Consider the following 24,894-nt stretch of genomic DNA (forward strand, 5'->3'; position numbering starts at 1 on the left):
GTGCCATTACAGTAGCACATGCATTATTGTGGCAGCTGTCAGTATTTCATGAATATATGTAACGTATATGTGTGCTATACAGTATATGTATGTGTATATACAGTAAATATGTTTATAGGCATATATTTTTATATGTATGTGCATAAAAAAATCAAACAGTATATATGTACGTAATCTACAGTATGTTTACTTTATATTATATGTATATATGTGTGTGTATCGTTGGATATTATTTGTGATTTTTGCACAGGCAAGTTACTATTCAAATAAAAGTTGTAAAAGCAGCTACAGGTGCACTCACTGTATTTTAAACATTGAAATTTTAGTGGAAAGGTTTTACACCAATTCCAGTTATAATCCGCCTGTTCCACACGCATGCACACATATAAAAAGCTTTGATCATAATTGGGGAAAAATGTCCAGAAAGTCAGAAATTAAAAATAATGTCATGTTTAATTTGAGAAATTTGAGATTCTCCCAGTCATACAAATTTTCACGCACGTAATTTCATTGAACGATATTCGCCAAACATTGAAATAATTCAAAATATGTTGATATTACTTCTCAACTACATTATATATGTAATATTTAATAACTATGATGTATAATAGATATCATAACGATGTATTATCCCAACTTACTATTTACATTTTCATATATGCGTTGACATTTTACCTCGATCCATGAACATATTTTCTGTACGTCCAAAAACAACGTTAAGCGCGCAATGCCTGCAGAGTCCCGCTTGCCTTTTTCAACATAATGCAGAATGCTTGATGATGGCACGCTCAACGTTTGATCCCTCCCCCTCCCACCGGCCGTCCCCTCCTCTCTGCCCTCCCTCTCTTCTCCTCATGGGTGCACATTTCCATCCCATGGCCCGCTCTAGGTGATCGAACGCCGCCAGTCTCCAGCAGGTGTCCAACATGGCGAGCTCTGCAAGCGGATCTCTCGTTCTCCCCCTCTCTCTTGTCGTGATTTCTGTCGCCTTCTTCCTCAAAGGTAAGTTGGAATGCATTCGCGATTGCAACGTTTACGACGCAGCCGTTTAAAAAGCGCAGGGGGGGGGGGGGGGGGGGGCATGGAGAGAGCGCCAAGGGGGGTGTTGGCACAAGTTGTTTGCGCGCAGCGATGGCGCACGAGAGTCCTCTTGCTTTTTCAGCGTCTTTCTCCTTTGCACCCTTCCACGCCGAGATCGGAGTCAGCGACGAAAATATGCGATTGTCACAGCACATAACGCATCCCGGTAGCCGATCCGGCGTTGGTTTTAAAGGTGTTGTCAGTAGTTCCGGCGCGATGTGTCAAATATGCGTGGGGAAAGTAGCGCACGATTGAGGGTGCAACAAGAAAGTAGCGCGGTTTGAATCAAGTTGGACGTCCTGGAGCATGCGGTGATACTACAATCCTAACTGTACACGCAGGCGGGAAAACACGCATTGCAGCTGTGTTTCCACTCACCGTGTCTTCCTTTAAGTGTGTGTGTGTGTGTTAACTACTGACATGTCTGCGCACGAATGTGTGTACTTTCGCTGCCTGATCGTTTCCTTGCAAAAGACATTCGCGGTTGCAACAGAGTTGCATGCGTCAGTCTATCTGTGTGTGTTTAGTGAGTATGTGTGTGCGTTTGCTTGTGAGATACCCCCGCTGACACCGGTGGCGCATATACAGCGGGTAAAATGTCAGCATGCTGCTGGGTTCGATCTGCCTCAGCGGTGTATTTTGTGTTGTTGTTGCTGCTGTTGTCACTTATTGGCTTGTGTAAAAATGGAACGTATATAGTTTTTTTTTTCAGTTGAATTCAAGTGTTTGGGGGGGGGGGGGGGCGGCTGCAAATGGTTCAGTGAACGCATCAACAAGTCCACAAAGCACAAAAAAAGTGCAAAACAAGCTTGCCAAACCTGAAGTACATTTTCACCATATGCTCACTTTTTGTTCCAGTTTTCACACATTGACTTTTATCTGCTGAGCAGATTTGTACTATTTTTGCTCACTAAGAGAGAAACACTTCAACCGATACCATGTACTGATACCTGTAGTCATTTTGATACCTTCCTGAGACCCAGCTTATTAATTTGTCTCTGTAGTGAACATTATTTTTTGGTTTATACCTTTTTGACTCATTGGACATTAAGTCCTAGTGTGCTCAGTTGAGGACATAGTGGGCTTTTTAAGGATGTCTCAAGTGGCTGCATGCAATTAACGTTGCTGTCTTACTGAAACAAAATCAGGAGTGCGGCAACAACAAAGAGTACCAATACCAGATTTCTCAAACTGCTGCAGTCTGGTGCCAACTACTGGCGAGGAGGACTTACTTAGATTTTTTTTTTTTTTGGGCACCTGTATCGGGGACTGGTATTGACAACTTCCACAAGACCTTGATACATTACAGCAAATTGTTCATCAGTCCAAAATGGCATCTGTAATCCATACTACCCCATTTCAAATATAGACAGTTTAAAATATTTTATAGTGTGTAAATATGACATATTTGATGATGATCAGCATTACTTTCGTCTAACGTTTTGTCACTTGTCAATTAAATTCACTGTTTCCTCAAATAGCCCTCATTTTTCCCTTGAAGGGAAAAAAAGATAATAGCAGTCATTATGTCTGATGTGCTGTTGTGCGTTCATGTTTACATACTGCCCCCGTCCTGTTAACTTCGTGTTTCATTAATCCGCTGTCACTTAAAATCACTTATCACTTGACTAGTAGTTACCATATCTGCTTCACAGTTCTGTGGTTCTGGGTTAGAATCTCAATTCTTCAGGTACATATATATATATAATATATATATGCTGCATTGTATCTAATGAATTGCTCCGTAGCTGGCTGTGAAGCTTGTATTTCACAGTTCTTGATTGTATTATTCATTGAATTGGAGTGGAACCGCATTCGGCATTGTCTTCCCCTCCACGCCCCTCCTCCCCATCCTCACGTTAATTTAATTAACCTCATAGTCAAAGGGAATAATATATTGTGTATGCGTCCTGGCACTCAGTAGATGACTAGCATTCGGACTTGCGCCAGCTGGAATGCGGATGGAAAAAAAAAAAAAACAATCTTTAAGCCAGAGGTGGCAAAAGTGCTCACACTAGAAGTGCAGGGAGTCAAGTCAACTCGCTTTACAAGGAGCAGCAATGTGTCACATAGTGTTGTAAACAGTTCTTCTTCAAAGAAGGCTTGAAGCTGTTTATTGTTGCTCCCGGTTGATTTTGGAGGACACAAACACACAGGAAAATTGCACACAGTGGATTCAAAGCAACCAAAACTTTGTCTCATTTAGCTTATTGATAATAATGAGAACGCCAGAAAAAGGCTGGCAAAAAGCATCACTTTAATGGACCAATATTTGACCACAAATGGTGAAGCAACTTAGATTGACAGACAGTATAATTGGGCTCAATTCCGATACTTTGAAGAGTAAATATTCAGATGACTGATTGAATGAGCAAATAATTTTGTTGGACAAAAAAAATATTTTTTAAATGTACAGTTAACAGTTAGAATAATGAAGATATGAAAAAGAGGCAGATCATGTAATTTTTTACCCTACTTTGTCCTATAACAGGGGTATTCAACAAGCCATTGGTGTGTGTGATATGAATCTCATTAGATTTTGTCTTATGTTATCATGTACTAATGTGTTTAAAAAAAAAGACTTAAAAAATGTAATATTAACCAAATAACTGACTATAAATAATTTAGTTATCTATAAAATTGTATATACCTAAACCTGCATTCTTTTAAAACTTAAAAGAAAAAGCAATACAAATCAACTTTCAACAACTGTTAATTATTTACAACAACGTTTATACGGGTTACAGCTTAGTCTAAAACTGAAAAAAAGTGCTTCATAGTGCCTGAAACTTCAAATAAAATGATGAAAATTCTGATTTTATTGTAATTACGCTTCACATGACAAAAACCATTCCCTGGGGTCATCCGCGCCCCCCCTGGCATCACCTCGTGCCCCACTATTTGAGAAGCGCTGTTTTAAAGGAAGACCGACCTATTAGCATAGCATTTTCCCCCCAAATTCTTCAAAAATGAATGGCAATTTTCTAGCAATTCGTGTCCGCTGCCATCCTGAGTACCGATACCGAGACGATACCTTGTAATAAAGATAACAAAATCAATCAAATATCTATACCCCCCTTCTTGCTACCGCTGCCTTAAACTGATACCGACATTGGATTACGGGTGACACACACGTAAAAGTGCTTAATACCAGATTACGATTGTTAATCATGTGCTTATCATGAGTCGTCACGACACATCCTCCCCCCGGGGGAGGGGTCTCGGTATCAGACGGCTTCACGCGAGAAAAGGTAGCCCACTTATTGTCGCTTTGAAGCCATTCGTCAGGCCTGAGCGATGGCGAAGTGGATCAATGCGGAGCTGTCACCGAGCCCGCGGGCGCTGCTGAGGGACGCGGTCTCAGAGAAACAAAAGGAAACATACACTTGTTACGGGCGGGGGGTGGGGGGGTTGGTAGCCCCCCACCAGCCCACCGCTGCCTGGCAGCCAGCAGTTTGCCAGCGTGAGTGATCGTGTTGTCCGTCTCTCTATTCTGTTCTCTCGGTGATGATTTAAGTGTTGAGATCGCTCAGATTTGACTTAGTGTTGTGGTGGAGGGGGTCGTCAAAAGATTTTTTTTTTTTTTTCGTCAAAGGCGCACACGCAGTCGTCTGCCATTTTATGACCAATCATTGATTCTAAACTGTGTCAAAATGAAACAAGTGAACCAGTTTTTAAAAGCCGTGCAGTACACTCTGATGTTCTGAATTTCTGGTCTCCTTTGCCAATATTATAAGGATTTGATGGTCTGATCCAGCGGTTCTCAATCTTCTTTGTGATGTACCCCCCTGTGAAATATGTTTTCAGCCAAGTACCCCTTAACTAGTGCACACACACAAAAAATGGCGTGATAAAATATGCATTTTATTTTACGTAACCGTCTCTAAATTCCCAAATAATGACTCCAGAGGTTGAAAGCTATTTGAAACACAATAATGTTGTGGACGTGATTGCTTATTGCAGTCTAGTGCCAGAGGAATACATTAAATATGTATACTTTAAACGTTGCTGCATGCACGCTAGACATTGTGGTGTGGGGTTAGTGTGTTTCGTCATAAGTTTGCCAAACTAATAAATGGGGCAAATTAACCATAAAAGTTGAACCACAAAGGTTTTTATGCATGTATGCACACTTGATGGATTTGAGTGGAGTGTAAAGGAACTAATTCTAATTCTGATAGTCTTTTTATCAAGTGGTAATTGTGTGTTGACGCAAATGGAGCTGAGAAAAGGGATGTCACCTGAAGTGCAGAAATAGAAAAGTGTGATTTGAAGGCGTGATTTCTTTATTTTATTTGATCAGGGATGAACTCCTGAAAAAGTCTCACTTTCTCAGGTTTGAATGCTCAAACATCACTCCATTCATCAGAGGAATGTGGAATTTTAATTGCTTTTATACGAATACTTTAGAGTTGTAGCCCATCCGTGTAATGTGAAATTAGTCAACCTTATTTCTGTGATTCTGAAGCTTGCTGAGGGCGAAGGTGGCCATTGTCAAGCGGGCAAACTCTTACGTCAAAGGCAACATGAACAGAGTGACAAACACAAATTAGCGTTAAAAAGCGGCATGGTGAGTATTGGCTCATTTGCATAAGACAAACCCTCCCTCTCAAACCATGATCATCTCAGTGATGCTAGAGAAAGCGGCTAAGGGGAGTAAGCGCTGTATTTTTATTTATTTATTTTTTAAATCTCTGGCACATTTTTAGCAAATCCCAGGACACAGAGGAGCTTTTTCAATCATGAAAAATGGTCTCCTTTGAATTAAAAATTGAAGTGATTTGTCTTGCAGTCAACAAAGCCAAACACAACCAAAGCAACCATGTCACTTAAAAAAAATGACTTTTTTTATTTTTGCCGTCAGTTGGTTAATAATTCACGCACCTTACTTCATAAAAAGACTTATTCCAGCAGCGCGCCGGAGAATGATAATAATCCTGCACTTAATGGCCCGTTGATAGTGCCCACGTGTGAGCCCTGTGCATTAGATCACTCCAGTACATCATTTGTAACAATAATTCGCTCTTCTATTTAAAGAAATTGAATTTATTGCTCATTAAATTTACATTAAATGGCTTAATAAGCCCCCCCACACTAATTGCTAGATAATGCATGGCTCTACTTAATGTGCTGCTAACTAATCTTATTATTGGATGGGAGCTTCGCATTGAGTAGTGTCACTGACTGGATACTTGGTCAAGAGTCATTTGGGCCACTTCCATTTTCTTCATCACACTTTACATGGCCAGCACTCCTTTGTTCTTGTACAGTGTGTGTGTATATATATATATATATATATATATATATATATATATATATATATATATATATATATATATGATGCACACTAAAACAGGCCTTTATGTCAGCGAAAATTGAGATGAATATAATACAATTCTTATCAAAAATTCAGTTAAAATGGTTTATGATAAATGGCGGTGGCTCAAAAAAAAAAAAATATATATATATATATATATACATGTATATATATATAGTATATGTGTGTGTGTGTGTGTGTATATATATATAATTTTTTTTTTTCTTTTTTTCTGCCAATTCTAGCCCTTGCAATTTGGGGAAAATGCATATTACTACATTAGCTTTTAGGTGTGAATATAATTTATTGTTCAGCCCAGAGCATCACTCCAAAAAAAATAAAAATAAAAATCATAAAAAGTGGACGTGGGTTAATTATGTACTTAGTAATGGAAGTTCTTATTCTGCACAGTTCTGTGGAAAATAATTTCATTATTTTTTTAAAAGAAAGTTAAAGGGATTATTTTACAGAGGGCTTAAAAAGAAAATGACTCCCCGCATTGTTTAGCATCTTTTAACCAGTACGCAGGGGTTATAAAACCACAAAGAAAAACAAATACTCATTCGTTGTGCATTTCATTCACAACATAGCTCAATATTCTTCACATACTGTAATTAAAAGGGCAACATTTAAAAGCAGTGCCAGTCAAGAACAAGATTTTTAAAACGCCGTGTAAACCCTTAATCATTGGTTTTGGAAAGTAGTATTTTTTTTAACGTGGTTTTATAAATCAATAATTTGAATTGATTTGAATCCTTCTGATAAGAAAAGATACCTGGGAAACAGCAAACGGAATCATACAAATGAACAGAGAAGAAATTACATTTTCACGGGTGATTTTGGTTGGTATTATACACGGGTCCATGTTATCCGTGGAATTTCCCGATCTAAATCTCTTGCATAGTCAACTAAAGGTGCAATAATTAATTTTCAAACCAACCGAGTGCAAATTTCCCACCGAGCACCTGATGATCTCTCGTGGCGCACTAGTTGAAAATCACTGATTTACACCAGAAGCGTGTCTGTACTCTCACGCAGAAATCCAATAAAATTGATCTGGGGAGCAAAGGTTTCTCACCGCTCAAAGCAAATATGGAGTTTTCAAGCCGGCGATGGTTGGGTGGAAGAAAGTTTGTAAAGAAGGGGTCTTTACAGGGGACCCATGTGCAGGGGTGGGTGAATGTGAAAATATATTAATTTCCTACAAGGTCAGGCAAATTGCGCAGTCATCTCTGAATCATGTCGCAAACATATTAAAAGGGAAAAAGAGCTGTGAAACCTTGGGAAGCATTTTTTCTGAAGTAGAACTGTAGAAAACCTTCAATTAGGACAAACGTAGGATGACGGCGCCTTTTAATAGCGACGTGGACAGAAGCGTCCATTCATAACTACGGTCTTCAGTGTTAATGAGGAAAACGAGCATCAATAGCACATTCTTTTCCACTTGCTCTCATCCCATTGGCCGGGGTCGCCGCAACGCTAACAATCGGGAGGGAAAACCCGAAATGGGACACACAGGCCACATTAGCATGGCTGATGGAGCAATCACAAACCGCCATTAAACCCGAACGAGATTACTATTTCCCCTTCCGTGTTACACACCAAACTCGTTTTGGGCTTTACAAACACGCCATTGGATTCCGCCTCACGTCCCCGCCGCTTATTTTAAGGAATGATTTCCGCGCTTTACGGATGGATGCGTTTCAGTCTGCGGCGCCGCGGCGGAGGCTACAATCACACGCCTCTCGTTGCGCCGATGGGCGGTTTTGCGCGGAACATTCCCGGTATCTCAATCTCTGGCTGCCGTTTGTGTCGTGGCAAAATCACAGCTTCTGGACGGCGGGTTGTCAGCGCTCGCCGGTGCCCCGCAAAATAAACTTCCCGGACTGACTCTGGTTCATTCAGTGGTGGCGTGTAATTTGAAAATCCTGTAATTTTTTTTTTTTTTTGGAGATCAAGTTTCTTGAGTTTCCAAAACTATGGCTAGCAAAGTTGTAAATGGTGTCTTGAGATATGAATGACTCAACTTAAGTGCAGCATAAGCGGTTTCAGTCTGTTTGCTGTCATCGGTTCAAGTTTAATGTTAGACCGAACAAAAAACGATTATGTGTTGACTACTGGCAATGAACACATAGCTTTGCGCTTCTTAGCTTCATGCTAACACACAATGTAAAATGCTATTAACAAGTTAATAGTTGGATCGATAGTCACTGTTTTAGAAGTTAAACACAAATGGTGTAGCAGTACAAGTAGACATAATTCAACAATCCTGTTATATTCTTGATCCTCAACAAAACAATATTACCGTATTTTCCGCACTATAAGGTGAACCGGATCGTAAGGCACACATTCAACAAATTATCCATTTTAAAATCGTTTTCATATATAAGGCACACCGCATTATAAGGCGCAAAGAGTAGAAGCTACATCGGTGGCTGGGGTTGCGTTTTTACAAAATCCCACTTTTTTTTCGCCCCTTGTTCCCATATAAACTGCGTTAAAATTGGAGCAGATAATACATACAAAATTTCAAACAGGGTGGTATAAAAATTTAAAGGCAAAAAAATACATTTTGAACTAAAATGCAGAGGTATTAATGGAAGAATTTACATGATTAAGGCAATGAAGTTTTTTTTTTGTCCCTCAAAAATCAAAACTAGCATCACACACACACACAAACACATATATGTATGTGTAAATATATATATATATATATATATATATATATATATATATATATATATATATATTTTTTTTTTTTTTTAATGAAGACTAATGTTCACAATTGATTAGTTCTACCCAATGTCTAGCCCTTCTTCCACCTTTCTTCACCCTTCTACATTTTTCACTCTGCTTTTATTGTCCCTTTATTGCCTCTTATAAGCATTATACGCTTTGCTTACTCTCTTATTCCACTTTGTTTTATACCCAACTAAAACCAATACGCATCATTGCTTCTGCCCAAATGAACGTAGACTCGCTCTGACCTTGCTCTCTCTCCTCACTCCTTTTTTTTTTTTTTTTTTTCCCCAACCACAGTCGTAAATGTTTCTGGCACGGGCTATCATTCTATCATTGAATTCAAGGGAACCTTTGCATTACAGTCACATGGCATGAGTTAGAATGATGGCTTTTGAGTGAAGCTGAACACTTCATCAAATTCACATCGACATCACAATGTAGTAGGATGCAATTTAAAATTCCAAAGGCTGTATTTTGGGAAAAATGTATTTTGAGTAAATTCTCTCTCTCTCTCTCTCTCTCTCTCTCTCTTCATATATATATATATATATATATATAGAGAGAGAGAGAGAGAGAGATCATATATATATATATATATATCATATATATATATATATATATATATATATATATATATATATATATATATATATATATATATAGAGAGAGAGAGAGAGAAAACTGCGAAAAACGGCCGAACGAGGTTTTTTTTTTTTCCCTGATAAAAACAAAAATGTAGCTGCCATTAGCTTAAAAATGTAGCTGCTAAAATGAATCGATTAGCTGACAATGAACTAATCGACAACTATTTTAATAGTTGAGTAATGGCTGAGAGCCATTGTTTCACGAAATTGTTCGAAATTGTTATTAATTCTTCAATATTATCTTTTTTGTCCAAACAAAATAAGACTCTTGCAAACATCTGCTTTTTCTTCGAAAACAATTACCGAAGCAGTTACTGGATCTGTTTCCAAAAAGCTTAGTGAATACAACATTAATTCCTCTCATTTGCTATTGTTTACTTGTTGTTTAGCAATTATTCAAACACTAAACAATCCCAAATAAAAATAAGTTCTTGTTAAATTAACAGGAAGTAAAAAAAAGTGATTAATACACTGTACGCAAATCTACTTTTATCTGATTATTCAATTAACTGACGGAAGAATCGGTTCAAGAATCGAATATAAAAATATTCAATAATACGTATTTAACCAATCTGAAATCTGTGATTCTGCAGCAAAGTGCTGTAAATGGGTTCACAAAATCAAGCTAGCACACTTAATGGCCAAATTATGGTTGTTTTTCATTTTTAAAGCGCTATATGTATTTTCTTAGTGGTTAGCTCGACAACGAACGTAAGTGGGAGTGGCATTAAACAGCAAGAAGCCTCTCATTCGCGGAATTTGCTAAACTGCCATTTGACGACCAATTTGCCGAACCCCCGGTGTTAAATTGTTCATAAAATGCATAATACGTAGTCACAGATAAACCTTTACATCCCCTAATAGAACAATAACGTGCCGCAGCTGTCACTCTCCGATAAGAATAAAAATGAAAGATGGAAATCAATTTGTGGACCTGATTTAATATCTTGTTTTGAAATTTAAGGGATAGGTAATGTTTTTTTTTTTTTTTTCTTAACACCTCTCCAGCCAGAGTGCTGTTTGCCGATGCATTTATGCGCACATATGAAACGTTATTCGCTTACGCGGCGGGATGTGTGGAAAAAACACGGGGGCAACATTAGAATAACCGCGTCCGTCCGCATTACCGTTCTTTTTTCTCCTCCTTCTACCCGCGGTTAATGTTTCTCGAATTTAATTTAAACAGCACTCCTCATGGATGGAATAAAAAAAAGTCGAAGTGGATCCGTTAAAACTACAAAACTGAATTTGAAAAGCTTGTTTTGTAATTTGGTTGGTGTTTATTTTTATTTGTTTGCTGATTGTTAGGATTGCTGGCATAAAGTTTCAAACTCTCAAGCGCCTGCCATAAAATGATGAACATTTTTTGTACCTTCGTTTCATAAACTTCACACCCGACTGATTAATTGTCCGGCTGATTTAATTGGCCGATATTAACGCTCCTATAACCAGGAAACGTCAGACGACTCTTATTCCAGTTCTTATGTTGAAAGGTATTAGTTTTTTTTTGTTGTTTTTTTTTTTGAGTGTAAAATATCGCTACCCAAATAATTACACATTTAAAAAAATCATCAGATTTTTGCATATTTTTCAGTATTTTAAAGTTAAAATACCTAAGTACAAAGCAATGTAGAACACACACATTTTTTGCCTGTAAGTCCTACCATCGTAATGGTTAAAAAAAAAAAAAAACTGTAATTGAGCGCTCGTGTGGATATAAAAAAAAAATTCTCTATCATTGTTGTTTATATTTACGAATCTTTCCGAAAGTTTGGAACTTCTGTTGTGCGCTAGCATTGATATCATTGTTTTTTGCCTTCTTTATGTTGAGACCAAGTCTACAGCGCCTCTGCTGGTAGCAACCAGGCAGCGCACTCTATTTTGACTCTGTTTCTCCGAGACTCGATTAATGGCAACTGTGACTTATCTTACTTGAGCAGATAAACAAGATGCAAGGCCAGCTGTCTCCCGCGCAGTCACCTGACCTTTAATCTTTATCTTGGAAAGATGAAGTGACCAAAAAGAGCGATTGCGAGACCTTTGGCTGCCTCTCGGTTTGCCCCGTCGGAATATTTTGCTCTCGCTTCGGGCTGATGATGTGTTTAGGCTTCAAGGTATATTCGGGTTTTTTTGTTACACTGACATTCCTGTTCTGGGTTTGAATCTTGTTTGGTTGTTTGCTTCTTCTTGCATAGACGTTCATACTGGTACTCATCCTCTACTTTGGGGTGTAAAAATGTGAGAGCAGGTTTTGGGGGTCAACTGTTAATATGCTGTTTAAAATAGGTAAATAAATACATACATACTTCCTTGTTGGTCCTCTATACAGTATACCCCAGTAGAATAATTGTTTTTTAAATGTCACAAAATTTTCCATTTTACATTGTCTCTGCGCTCTTATTTACATATTTTGCATTTAAAAAAAATATATTAAAAATTAAGTAAAAATGATAATTTGGGCCTTTTTATCGCTAGGACGTTTAATCGGTCAGGCCTCGCTGCAAAGGGTTCCTAGTTTTACATTTTACACTTCTGAAAATCTCGAGAGATCTCAAGTCTTTGAAAATACGTAACACTTGTGTGCCAATAACGAGAATTCTCGTCAAATGCGTTGATTTATTTTTAAATGATTAATAATTACCGTATTTTTTTGGACGATGGGTCGGCAACATCAGACTGAACATGTCTGCGTCTTTATCACCAAAATATTTCTTGAAAATGGATGAATGGATGGATTTTTTCAACAGAATACTGCAGAGTTAAAACAGCAGCTCAAACTCATAATCAATGTTTTCATAGCGTCTTCTGAACGTAGTGAACATACTATATAACATTACTCAGACAGTAATTCATATATACAATGTTTTATATATATATATATATATATATATATATATATATATATATATATATATATATATATATATATATATATTGGTGTACTTGTTTCATACTTTTGCATACAACGCTCTTTCCGAAAAACACAAAGGATTACGTCACCACTATAGGAACTTAACCCCGTAAAGTGAGCCCCCACCGTACGAGCAATCAAAAAGTCACTCTCCCATAATACAGTATGTCCTCTTTAAGCGGTTTTGCGCCGCCCGCCTCGGGGACGTTCTGCTCCTGATTTCATCCGCGTGACGACACACCATCTTAATTACTCTCGGACGTGGCGCCCCAATCCGTCTTTGTCAGGCTGATCGGGAGTGTGCAGACCAAGCACAACGGGCCCGACCGGGATCCTATTGATTATTTCTTATACTTGAGTCATTGCACTGCATGCGCGCACACATATACGCACGCGGGGAGGCAATACAGCTAATGGAAGGGGAAAGTCAAAGTCACATTGTTTACATCGCGGATGACAGCTAAATGTATTTGGGAGGAAATATGGAGCTGACGTGCCGGCTCTCAAATGGCACCGCGTTTTGTATCTAACAAGACGCTGCCGAACCATCGACTGGTCAACTCAAAACATGTCATGTTTCATCCATAAGGACGATAATATGGATCCGTTCATCGTCCATCCGTGTACAAAAAGTCCAAATATTGACGTATGTGTTTACAACATCGGGCAGCGAGACTGAGCCGATAGAGAGCAGAAGTCTGGGATAACCGGACATGTGGAATCAATAATTCTGTACCATGAACCTATGTTCATAATAATAGGGAGACTCAACGTTACCCTTTTTTCTTTTTAGATTGACCCCCGCCATACGAAATTTATCCGTTCCGGAGTTGGGATCATAAGGCGAAATCGTAATATGGCGGACAATAGAAACCTATGATAATTAATTGTGTATACATATTAAAAATTGCTAACAAAATAGTATAGTAAATGCTAATTATATATAATACACATGTATGCAATAGAATAACATGAATAAAAAATATATAAAGGAAAAATGACATTTTATTTACCTTTGAGTGACATTGACTTGAGATTCTTACGGCCATAATCCCTTGTGACTGTAGCCTAGCCTAGCCTTCTTCGTACTGTATTTCTTGATTATCTCCAGTTTCGTTTCCATACTATCATCTTTAACATCACTAGCAAGCTTGGGACCCATGGCCAACCAATTAAAGTTTGAATTAAGCACTAAAATGCCCAATAAATACAATATTGGACCACTCACATGAGATCAAGTCTTTAGCATATCGAAATATTAGTGACGCCGACCAATAGCATACCAGCATCTTAGTGACGCCATGAAATTGGCCCCGCATGCAGGCAGTTTTACGCAACCAGAAAGTAAGATCAATTACTTAAAAACGGCTGAAGAGGGAGGCAAAACAACATAAACACAGCCAACCTCACAGGTCATGAATTCTAATTCAGTGGAATATTAAACTTAAAATGTTCAATCAAATTGCAATCAAACACCTTAAAATATATTGTTTTGTTGATTTAAAACATAAAAGGTTCTGGATTTATTTTGTAAAATTGTGCTTTTCCTCATGTAAATCGCTTCAAAATTGGAGCATATAGACCGCTTAAAAAATATCAAACATGGTGTTATCAAAATTTTAATTGTAATAGATACATGTATCGCTTCAATGCAGAGGTAAAAATTGAAGAATTTACATGGCGATTAAGTTATTTTTATCATCCTCCAAAAATGAAAAGTAGTGGTTTATGCACCGTATAAGGCGCACCGGATTATTAGGCGCACTGTCGTTTGTGAGAAAATGGAATGCTTTTAGGTGCGCCTTATCGGGCGGAAAATACGGTAAATGATCTCAATGTTTTCCCAGACCTAACCTTTTGTTGTTTCTTCTGTATACACAACAGTTGATTGTTCTCTGTTATGCAGCAAGCTTCTAAAATCAGACGTAACCCCACAGTGGTTTGGCAAGTAATTAGAGGCTAATACCATCTCAAAATCAGCACCAGTTTTTGTTCTTTTTCCATTCTTTCTTTCCTCTGGGGGTGCTTTTGTTGGGTCCTCCTTAATGAGCTATGGGCTTTATTCCACATTTGACTGAAAATGTTTTGTTTCTTTTGTCGTGCTTCTGGACTGGAAGCTTGATCAACTTGTGGAAACAAAAGTCTAGCTGGATAAAAAATGGTAAAGTCTCGGGGTGACGTGTGATTCTCGTTTGACGCGAAGGGGTGGGTAGTTACAGCTAACTCACAATATTTGTTTTCAAATCTTGTAATGTTATTTTACTTTTGACATTTTCACAGAGGTATTTTTGATTTGTGTGTATGTTCATCATTGTGCCTGGCTGATAAAAGTGCATTTCAAATCTCCAATAATAAAAAAAATAAAATAAATAATACACAGTATTTACAACTCTAGATGCACCTATTTTTGATATTCAAATATCCTGCAGTATGAATTTTCATGCATGTGTATGTGGATACCTGATTCATACAGATTTACCTGATATTACCTGTATTTATACTTTATATAAGGCAGTAGTCTCACATAGAGCAGCGGTTATATTAGCGGCCCTGAAAGTCTAATTAGGGTGAAGGTTCTACCTCAGCAAACATGATAACAATTAAAGTTTCCACTTGAAATTCCAATTCATAACAAAAGAAATCTCGGTAAGAGATTTACAACACTCTGCAGCTTTGCACAGATCTCGGGCACGCCTACAAGACACGTGATTGGCTCCTGGCATGACCATGGGAGTTGGGGTGGGAGAAGATAAATCATTGGCTGATTGCAGGAGGTCAGGGCAGGAGTTGAAATCTACTCCCGCCCCAACTCCCATGGTTGTTCCAGGAGCCCATCACGTGTCTTGTAGGTGTGCCCGACAGCTGTGCTTCCTCAAAGTCACACACGCTGTGACAGAGGCTCCAATAATTCTAAATCTCATACCTAGATTTCTTTTATTATAATTTGGAATTTCATCAATCACACTAGCCGACACGGAGCCCACAAGCGCCGCTAGCTAGCGGCTAATTCATGCTGGGTGCAGCTCTAATGGTGGTCGAGCCACCAGTAAAAACTGGCAACAGGTTCCATATTTTAATGTCATCGGCGTTTGTTCTCCGCATGTGATTCCAGAGCGGCGTTGCGCCGTTTGTATCGGGACTCAGAACCGACTTCAAAATAAAAGTGTACCAAGCAACTGACAGTTATTGTTTTCATGATACAAGCTTTAATACTAATCGACCTATTGATTGATAAGCGTAATTTTATTGCCATCTGACCCCAAAAAAAAAAAATCCATATCATTGAGTCCCAACTTATCTGTACACCGCATCACAAGTACGGTACGACGCCATGTGCCAAGATATCAGTTCAGTACGTTCTACTTTTTCCGTGCGGAAAATGAACTTTGTTCAGCTCTCATGCTGTTTATCGAACATATGGATTTTTTGCCCCTGCAAGTCTGCACGTCGGGGGTGGAAAAAAAAGATCAGTCTCTTTTGTGTAAGCTTTCTCCGTTCGCTGTAAGCGCTCTGCGCTCCCGCCATTCACTTGTCGTCAGCCTGTCGTTTGAGCGCTCCGCTTTGATTCCCGGTTTTGTGCGCGTGAGACAATGCGCGAGTCTCTGGTTAGAATCGTCATAACAATTCCTCACTCTACACATTTACCGTGTACTGTTTTGCTTCCAGTTCAAAGCCAGTGACTCACTGGAAGGGCTAACTGTATAACCTTAGTCGGTTTGTTTAGGCTCCCTGCTATTGGCACTTGTGTCCCACCTCGTGGGAAAAGCTGCTGTATCTTGTGTATATATGTATGGATGTCACGACCAGAGAGAGGCGGATGCGGCCTGAACCACTCTGGCTAAAATGCTCATAATGGCTTCCGTTGTTATTGAAGACCTAATGTCCTTTGTAAACGGCCAAGCTACACTTAGGTGTGAGACCATTACCTTGAAAAAGCTCCGCGAAAGGTTTGTTTCGGGACACGGCGCATTAAAAGACATGTATTTATTCGTCTCGAGGTGCGGCTGCATTTTGTGTGTTTAGTTGAATTACCGTAAAAGAAGAAAAACACACCCAAAGGAACAATAGATATAATATTTCTATACATCAGCGATTCCCAACAACTGTGACCACTATATGAGAGATCATCAGGCGTGTCAGGAGAAATGAATTTATTGTATGTATTTGCTCCTAAATTATGCACTGCAAATAATGTCTTTGTTTGTATATTTATACCAGCGACATACAGTGACAGTCGGAACAATGAAATTCTCTAGATAACACCATGCACAATAGAAATTCATTATCTCAAAACCTTTAGTCTTTTGAGTAACATTTTGGAATTTGTAATTGTCATACACAGACTAAGCGCACAAACCGTGAAGGAAAAAGCACCACACGCATTTTATTACCGTTTTGCAGACTATGAGCTGCAACTTTTTTCTCATGATTTGAGCCTTGCGGTTTATAGTCCAGTACGGCTTATCTGCAGGTTTTTTGAGGGGGGGGATTTGCCCCTAGGAGACAATCCACCGCTAAAGTTCAAGTATCATTAAAAATTTACAAATTACAGTATGTATAAATTAAATAATCTTTTCAAGAGTTTTAAATAAAAATTGCCAAATAGATAAAAATCTGATGTTACAAACTTATAGTACAGAGCGGCTTATCCGTGACAGTTTTTTTTTTTTGTTTTGTTTTTTTCAGTTTTTTACCAGTGACTTTGTTTTATTTTTTCATTTTTTTATGATTTTCATCATTGAAAAAGGTTGAGAACCTTGAAATCTTGAAGTCTTTTTATTGGGTTTGATTTGAAGGGGAGTTTGACTATAACTATCGTTTATGGTTTTTACACAAAAGAGAGCCTGCATACACGCTGTGATTTATTTATTTATTTCTGAATAAAAACAAGTATAAACTAATTTTACGACTTGAGTCTGCTTCGTAGCTTGGAGCGTAAAACACGTCAATACATGTAAACAGAGCTCATGAAAAAGAATAGCTTTTTCCGGACCTCATAAAATGGCAGCATATTGTTATTGTGAGGAAGCTCGCCAGTGGAGTTAATGCCTATGAGCACTAAGATGACATCCATCAATTCAGACGTTTTATTGGAAATGCTGGATGGGCTGCTCGAGAGATGTAAATGGTTTTGTTAGCGTACGGCTACGCCTGAACGGGCCTGGAGGTGCCGTGCGACGGAATGAATGGGTTTGACCCGAAGGCTGCTGTATTGCTCTCTATCAAAATATCAGTCAACATGTCACTCGGGATTCATGGAAAAGTTTCGCCATTGAGTTAAGAGTCTTGCCGTCGCTATTCCCTGCCCTATACACCGATTTTCATTTTTAGATTTTATTCTCGATTTTTCTTTTCAATTCTTTTCAATTTACCCCACCCGCATCAATTTAATAAATCTGTCAGTCATTGTGTTGATAATGTTAAGGGATAGTTTTTGCCAGTGCAACGGTACAGCTACTCACGAACGACTCTTGTTACGAAAAATTCAGCCTCGGCGGAGAAAAGTTGTCTCTAATAACGAGAGAGAATTCAAGGTACAAAAGGTGACATTGTTGGCATGTAATATAGACACTAGCGGTTGCGCCAAACATGCCTGTAATGTAAAACGTTATCGTAACCAGTGATGTCTACCATATTTGATACAGTTCATGATGCATATTTATCATTCGTTAATATGCCGGTTTGCCCACAAAATAGTTTTCTGCATTGATGTTTACTGTGGTCTTCCACTTTTCATCTTTACTTGTTTCATCCACACTTCCCACCAACAATTTACACCGTAGAACCAATAAACATCAAATTTACAATAACTACGGCTAACATTATACATATTCACATAAAAACACTTATGTAACATACCACTTTGGTCTGATGTTCGCATTGTTAGCATGTCACTAACACTGACATCACACAGGAAGCACTTTGCATGACCCCAAAATAAACTTAAATAAACCAACATACTCAAAAAACATATATATATATATATATATATATATATATATATAGATAGACCAGCATGTCCTCGACTGAGGCCATTATGACATAGTGGGGTAGCAGCAATGAGTCAAAAGGTATAGACATATAGATATAAATAAATACAAACGTCCACAACAGTGGACAAATGAATAGGCTGAGTCCCAAGAAGATGTTTAAGAGAATTTTCCTAAATCCTTCTTTTTTTTTCCACTCAATAATGAACGGATTTATATCAAATCCCGGCATATGCAAGAGCTGGGTAAAAATGAAGGCGTAGTGATCCGAGCCACGATCATCTCAGCGTCACGCTTGTAAAAAATGTACAACATGAATTCTATTTGTCACCTTCATCAAAACATCTCGTAAAGTTTGAGCTGATTGTTTCTCACCGGGAGTGCGCAAACGGTTCTTTTATTCTCCAATCACGTTCCCCGCCAGTTTAACTTCCCCTTCAGAATGACGTGACATTGAATTGCAAATGACAGCAAATGGAAAAGTTTTTAACAAGGTGTGACAGCAACCCGAATCCTCCCAATTAACATCATAATCCATTCTGATTTGGCGCCAGGGGAAAGTGGGTGAAATCCCTTCGCTGGTGTTCCGCGAAGATGCTTCGACTCTCGCGCTGGTAAATTTGCATACAGCTGTGTATCATTTTGACACACCCCCAACACCACCACCCTTTTCACTGTATCTCATCTACTATTTATTTAAATAGCGGCTTCAGCCCAGTGGAGGTTAACGCTGCCTAATCCGTCAGAATGTTTGATTTCAACAAGAGAGCGTTTGGGATTTTTTTTTTTTTTTTTTCCCCTCTGAGTAGGGCTGGATCATTTTCAAAACTCATCTAATGGCAATTGCAATGTAATATACATTTATTTATTTATATATTTTTAAAGTCTTCTTGTATTAGTACGTATGAGTAACATAAGTGGCCAAATTTCATCGCTTCAAATTTCCACGCTCATCATATAAATAAATAAATAAATAAATGGATCTGCCGATACTGATTCCTGACTATGTGATTCATTAACTATTTCAGTACCGAGCGTTATTGGAAAAGGAAACATCTAGAGAGCCAGTATATTTAGCACTTTCATTCACCTGCTGCGTTATGAAAGCCTTATGAAAGATTGACTTCCATTCTTCAGTTAGAATTGATAAAGGTAATAGCTGTGTTGTAAGTGTGGAAATACTGCCACCCGATGGTCACACTTATCACTACAGTGCTCAATTTGCTTATACTCGGGAATCATTAGTCGTGTCAGCTCTTCTCCATTAAAAAACGTCTTTGATCAGAATTTTATTATTTATTGTTGTTATTACTATTTTAAAAGACGAGGATTTTTGTCCAAGGTAAAAATAAATAAATAAACCATCCACACATTTTTTTTTTATTCTTAAATTTTTTTAATTGTTTTAAAATGTACAACATCTTTTTTATTGCTAATGAATCAGTTTAAAGCAAGTCGCCGAATAAATTTAAACGTTTACCCCGCTGGCTGTTAACTTACCTGGTTTTCGGCTCGGTAGCCATGTTGTGTATAGTACACACAATTTTATTTATTTTTTGCTTTTGGCGATTTATTCTTTTGACAACATCTGTGTACTTTTTACCCCCCTCCCAAGAAAAAAAAAGTAAAAAACAATAAAACTCTGATCAGCTGAAAATAATACGATCGGTCCAATTTCTGGACATCTCTAATTTAAATAAATAAAGCCAACAGACCAAATAGAAACATTTCTTTTCCTACTAAATTTCAGACATTGCGATATGCAAATCACATTCTACTACATTACCTTGAAGATTTAAATTTGATTGCTCAGTCCTGATGTTGAATATTTTCTGAAGTTTTTGAGCGTTGTCAACTTGAGGCGCAAACAGGTTGAAATTTTAACAACATATTAATTGTTTATGACCTGAAATTGCCATTCTCCTCTCACCTCATTGTGTGCGCGCCTCGGGCAAGAAAATAGAATAAATAATGAATTGTTTTTCGATAGGAGGCATGAAATGAGAGCGCTAAGGTGTATTACAAAGTGTAGCCAATCTATTCGGATTGGTATTTCGAGTTTGTTTTTTTAATTTTTCCCATTGCGGTTACGTTTATTCACCGTAATAAATAACCTTATCGCTCTTTAAGATTTCCCCAATGCAGAAGCTGCTTTTTGCGCTGCTGGCGTTATATATTATGACTTTTATCGGGGTTTAATGTTAATATACTTGACTTTAATAGATATGCATAAAACGTTGTAGACAACATTGAAACGAATCTTTTTTTTTCTGCCCTTAATGCTTGCTTTTACATAAAAAGTACAGACCGAGCTATCAATCAAAATAAGATGGCACGGATTCACGGCAGTCTCCATTTGTCCCTCTGAAATATTGAGCGGAATGAAGACAGATGGCTTTCACCGTGCCGTTTTAATGGCGTAAAGCGCACAGCGTGGGGCGTGTCCATCTTTTTTAATATCTGTGCAGGAGGTGCTCAGGTTATGATGGTTTTGACGGTTGAGGTTTCGCCGTTACAATCGGTAGGCGGCCGTCTGGTTTGCCGCTGTACTTAATGATTTGGTCGGTCCACATATTTACTGTCTTTTTTAATTAAAATATGGAAGTATTACTAGTCAGTCGCGCATTTGCCCGGAGACAAATTTTGCAGTCAAGTCATTTTCTTTGTGACGCTTTTCATTCATGGGTCCGATTGTGACCTTGTGTGTGTTAGGAAGAATGGAAATACTTTTTGGCATCCGGTCTCAAGGACCAGTGAGGGACCCAAGTGGAAAAATGAATCAAGCGGCATTTTCTAAGATAAGGTCACAACATTTACCCTTAATTGAGCTCGGGCTGTTCTTTGTAAGATTCATTAAATGCAACCACAGTTGTTTTGAGATGACAATGGACATTTTTTTTGTGCCTTTGCAACGCTAGATCTTAATATAAATCGATTATTATTCTTGGAATATAAATTGCGGTATCAATGAACAGTTGTATTTTGATAAAATTCCATACATCGGGTATACTGAGCCATAAAGAGCACCATATAAGGCGTACTACTACAAATTAAACTAAAATCAAGTCAATACCCATATATATATATATATATATATATATATATATATATATATATATAGAGAGAGAGAGAGAGATTTATATATATATATATATATATATATATGTATATATATATATATATATATATATATGTGTATATATATATATATATACTATATATATATATATATATATATATATATATATATATATATATATATGCTTTTTCTTCAGGCACTACATTGATGCTTATTTTCGGGTACGGGCCTAGGATTAAAAAAAAAAAAAAAAATCCCATATCCAGTCAAGACTGATAAGGATGACTGGAACATCGTCAGTGAAGAAATATCGCTGCCTCAAAAGTGACCCAAAATATATTCTTGGCAACCATAGATCAAGTTAAGGCTGCTATTTTCTGACGCCCCATTCGGCCATCCATCAATAATATCACATAATCTTCAGTCAGGATATATATTTCATCGTTTCATTATCTCCTTTTGTCACACCGCTGTTTGTGATTAATCGTGAGCGTTCCCCATGCCAGGAGGGCAAACTTGTCAAACATATGCGTAATGAGTGTGTAATTGTCTCAATAAAACGCGGTGACGCTTTGCCGTCGATCATGTCGGAATCGGATTAAAGCACTTTTCACGGCGCAAGGCAGAAAATGCCTTAAGAGCAGGAGATGATCTATGGTGGCGGCTGTGGCCCGGCTTATAACGCAGACGCGGGGGTCCAAGGACAATCTGGGCGCAGATAATGCCCAGCTGAGGCCACACTGATACACACATTTACACGCACACACTCACACCTGCCCACAAACACTACTAAGTGCCTAAGACAGATAAAAAAGTATTACAGGAAGAAGTGAGTGCAGTGAATATTTTTATGTCTACATTGTTACAAGTCAAAATCGGTTACTAAGATAATTAAAATTGAGATTTGCCTTGGCCTGCTACAATGTCAGTTAACAGTTTGAGCATCACACTTGGTAAGGTCTTAAAAGAGGGCTGCGACCCACAATTAGCCGATTGAGGAAACAAGATAATTTTAATTTCCATACCTTTATTAAGAAGATTTCAAATTAACTCAAGTTATTTATATTTCAGGTTCTGGTTTGGTTTGAACACGTCATTGTTTTCCAAAGGGAAAGTTTTATTTTGCTTCAACATGAATTGAAAGCAGAAATCGGGTTTACCGTTGAATAGATGTAATTTTGAGCAATTAGCCAACGTATCCTCATGTTTGCTTGCAAGGCTAGAAATATTGGCCCTGGGTCACTTTGACCCTGAGATGTAGTCACCCAAATGTGTCAGAAATGGGTCTAATCCAAATCTCATATTGTATTTTAACCAGTAATGTATGATCACTTATCAAGAAAACCAATGATATCTCCGGGTCAATATGACCCAGTGGTGTGTGCATTTATCCAAAAGTGTCAAAAACCTTAAAAACTACTGACAAAGTAACACAGGCACTCAAATTTATACCCTGTTACATTTGTTTCTATGGAATATAATTAACATCCTGGGTCAATTTGACCCGGTGTCATGTGTAATTAATTGTCCATAGTTTTCTGGAACCTGTGTTTAATTTTGCTGACTAATAATTTGTCAGAAAAAACAGTAATAATCTTGGGTCCCTTTGACCCGTGTTTTGTTGATCTATAAAAAGTTGCAACACTCAAATTTATACCCTGTTACATTTGTTTCTTTGGAATATTAATAACATCCTGGGTCAACTTGACCCAGTGTCATGTGTAATTGTCCAAAGTTTTTTGGAAGCTGTGAGTAATGTTTGCTGACTAACAAATCCTATCAGAAAAAGGAAGAATAGTCATGGGTCACTTTGACCCGTGTTTTGTTGATCTATAGAACGTTTTAAAGTGTAAAAAATAACCAAAAAAAAAAAAACAAACCCTAATAATAACCCATACAAATCCCATGTTTAAATGCAGTTGATTATACATAAACTATTTTCAACTTTTACGATCACCTTCAAATGGGTCAGCTTGACCCACAACATAAGGATTATTAGGATATTAATAACAGATGAATTATAATTCAGAATTTGATAGATCAGTTATCATTGCACCTCCACAATCAACAAACAGGAAGTCAAACGACCGTAACTTTGTAATAACATTAAGAACCGAACAAACGCTCCCTAACAAACGCTATTTTAGGAATTTAAATCCAAGACGATCAAAGTAAAAAAATGCGTTACCGCAAAAACGAAAACAAAGCGTTACAAAACTTTGCAAACTCTCGGACGTTTAAACAAGCGACGGCGTGCCGCCTGTATACCAATGGCGATACATCACGACGACTGTCATCCAGCTGGCTGGAGTGATGATGATTTAAAAGGCTGGCTGAGAGGAGACAGCTTGTCTGAAAGCCTCTCGCGCGTCTGACGCCGCAAGAGTCACCTTCACGTCTCCTCTTTTGACGGAAAAGGAAGCCTCGATGGCTCTCGTAAATAAACGCCGACGGTGATTATGATTCGCCCAACAAACCCACTGGCGGGCCGTCCCCGCTCGTGTCAACGTGACGCTTTAAAACTCGGTAATTACGCCGTTGATGGCCTGAACCGTTCAGGGTTGGCGAAAAGTAAATAGCTCCATTTTGCCGTAAACGGCGTCATATGAGCCGATGAATATGCAGAGGTGACCGACGCATGGCTAAACACGTGGCAATTTCCTTGTCTGACATGTGTCTGTGAGAGCATTTAACAAGACACTTATCGCACTAAAAGTTTGTTTACCCACAACCAAGGCGTCGTTACGGGCTTCGTCGTGTACGCAAAGTGAGGCGACGGCAGGCTGCTAATAGTGTCACCGGCAATTAGAATAAAGTCTTGACAGACAGGTGTTGACCTGCCAACTGTCATCCAGGTACCCGTGAAAACTCCTTCTGTTAAAATCCACTTAGCAAAGAAATTCCAAGTCAAAGGTATTGCACTTTTCTCATTATCACGTTTAGCGTCAGCAGTGTTAGTGACAGCATCGGATAACTTTGTTTTTTTTTTTTTTTTTTTTTTATTACCCGAGTAATATCATGAATTATGTTCTATGTTATTTAAATACGCACACACAAATATATATGTATAATATATATATACATATTGTGGTGATTTTTCAGAAATTTGACAATAAAAAGTACACTACAGT

At 38.1% G+C, this 24,894-nt stretch overlaps 1 protein-coding gene across 3 annotated transcripts in view; it reads left to right on the forward strand.

Moving 5' to 3' along the window:
- Positions 1-853: 853 nt before the first annotated feature.
- The window catches only part of cadm1b (cell adhesion molecule 1b), a 181,198-nt gene continuing 157,157 nt past the window's right edge, over positions 854-24,894 (forward strand). Inside the window, exon 1 of one of the 3 annotated variants that reach the window (XM_088427627.1) lies at positions 854-1,002. In XM_088427627.1, the coding sequence (XP_088283753.1) occupies positions 927-1,002 (76 nt within the window). In that variant the 5' untranslated portion in view covers positions 854-926. The remainder of the gene's footprint in view (positions 1,003-24,894) is intronic. The other 2 variants (XM_088427628.1, XM_088427626.1) reach the window with 2 other exon arrangements.

Source organism: Hippichthys cyanospilos, chromosome 11 (assembly GCF_059441005.1).
Source record: "Hippichthys cyanospilos isolate Australia breed blue-spotted pipefish chromosome 11, RoL_Hcya_1.0, whole genome shotgun sequence".
In the NCBI taxonomy this organism is placed as follows: Eukaryota; Metazoa; Chordata; class Actinopteri; order Syngnathiformes; family Syngnathidae; genus Hippichthys; species Hippichthys cyanospilos.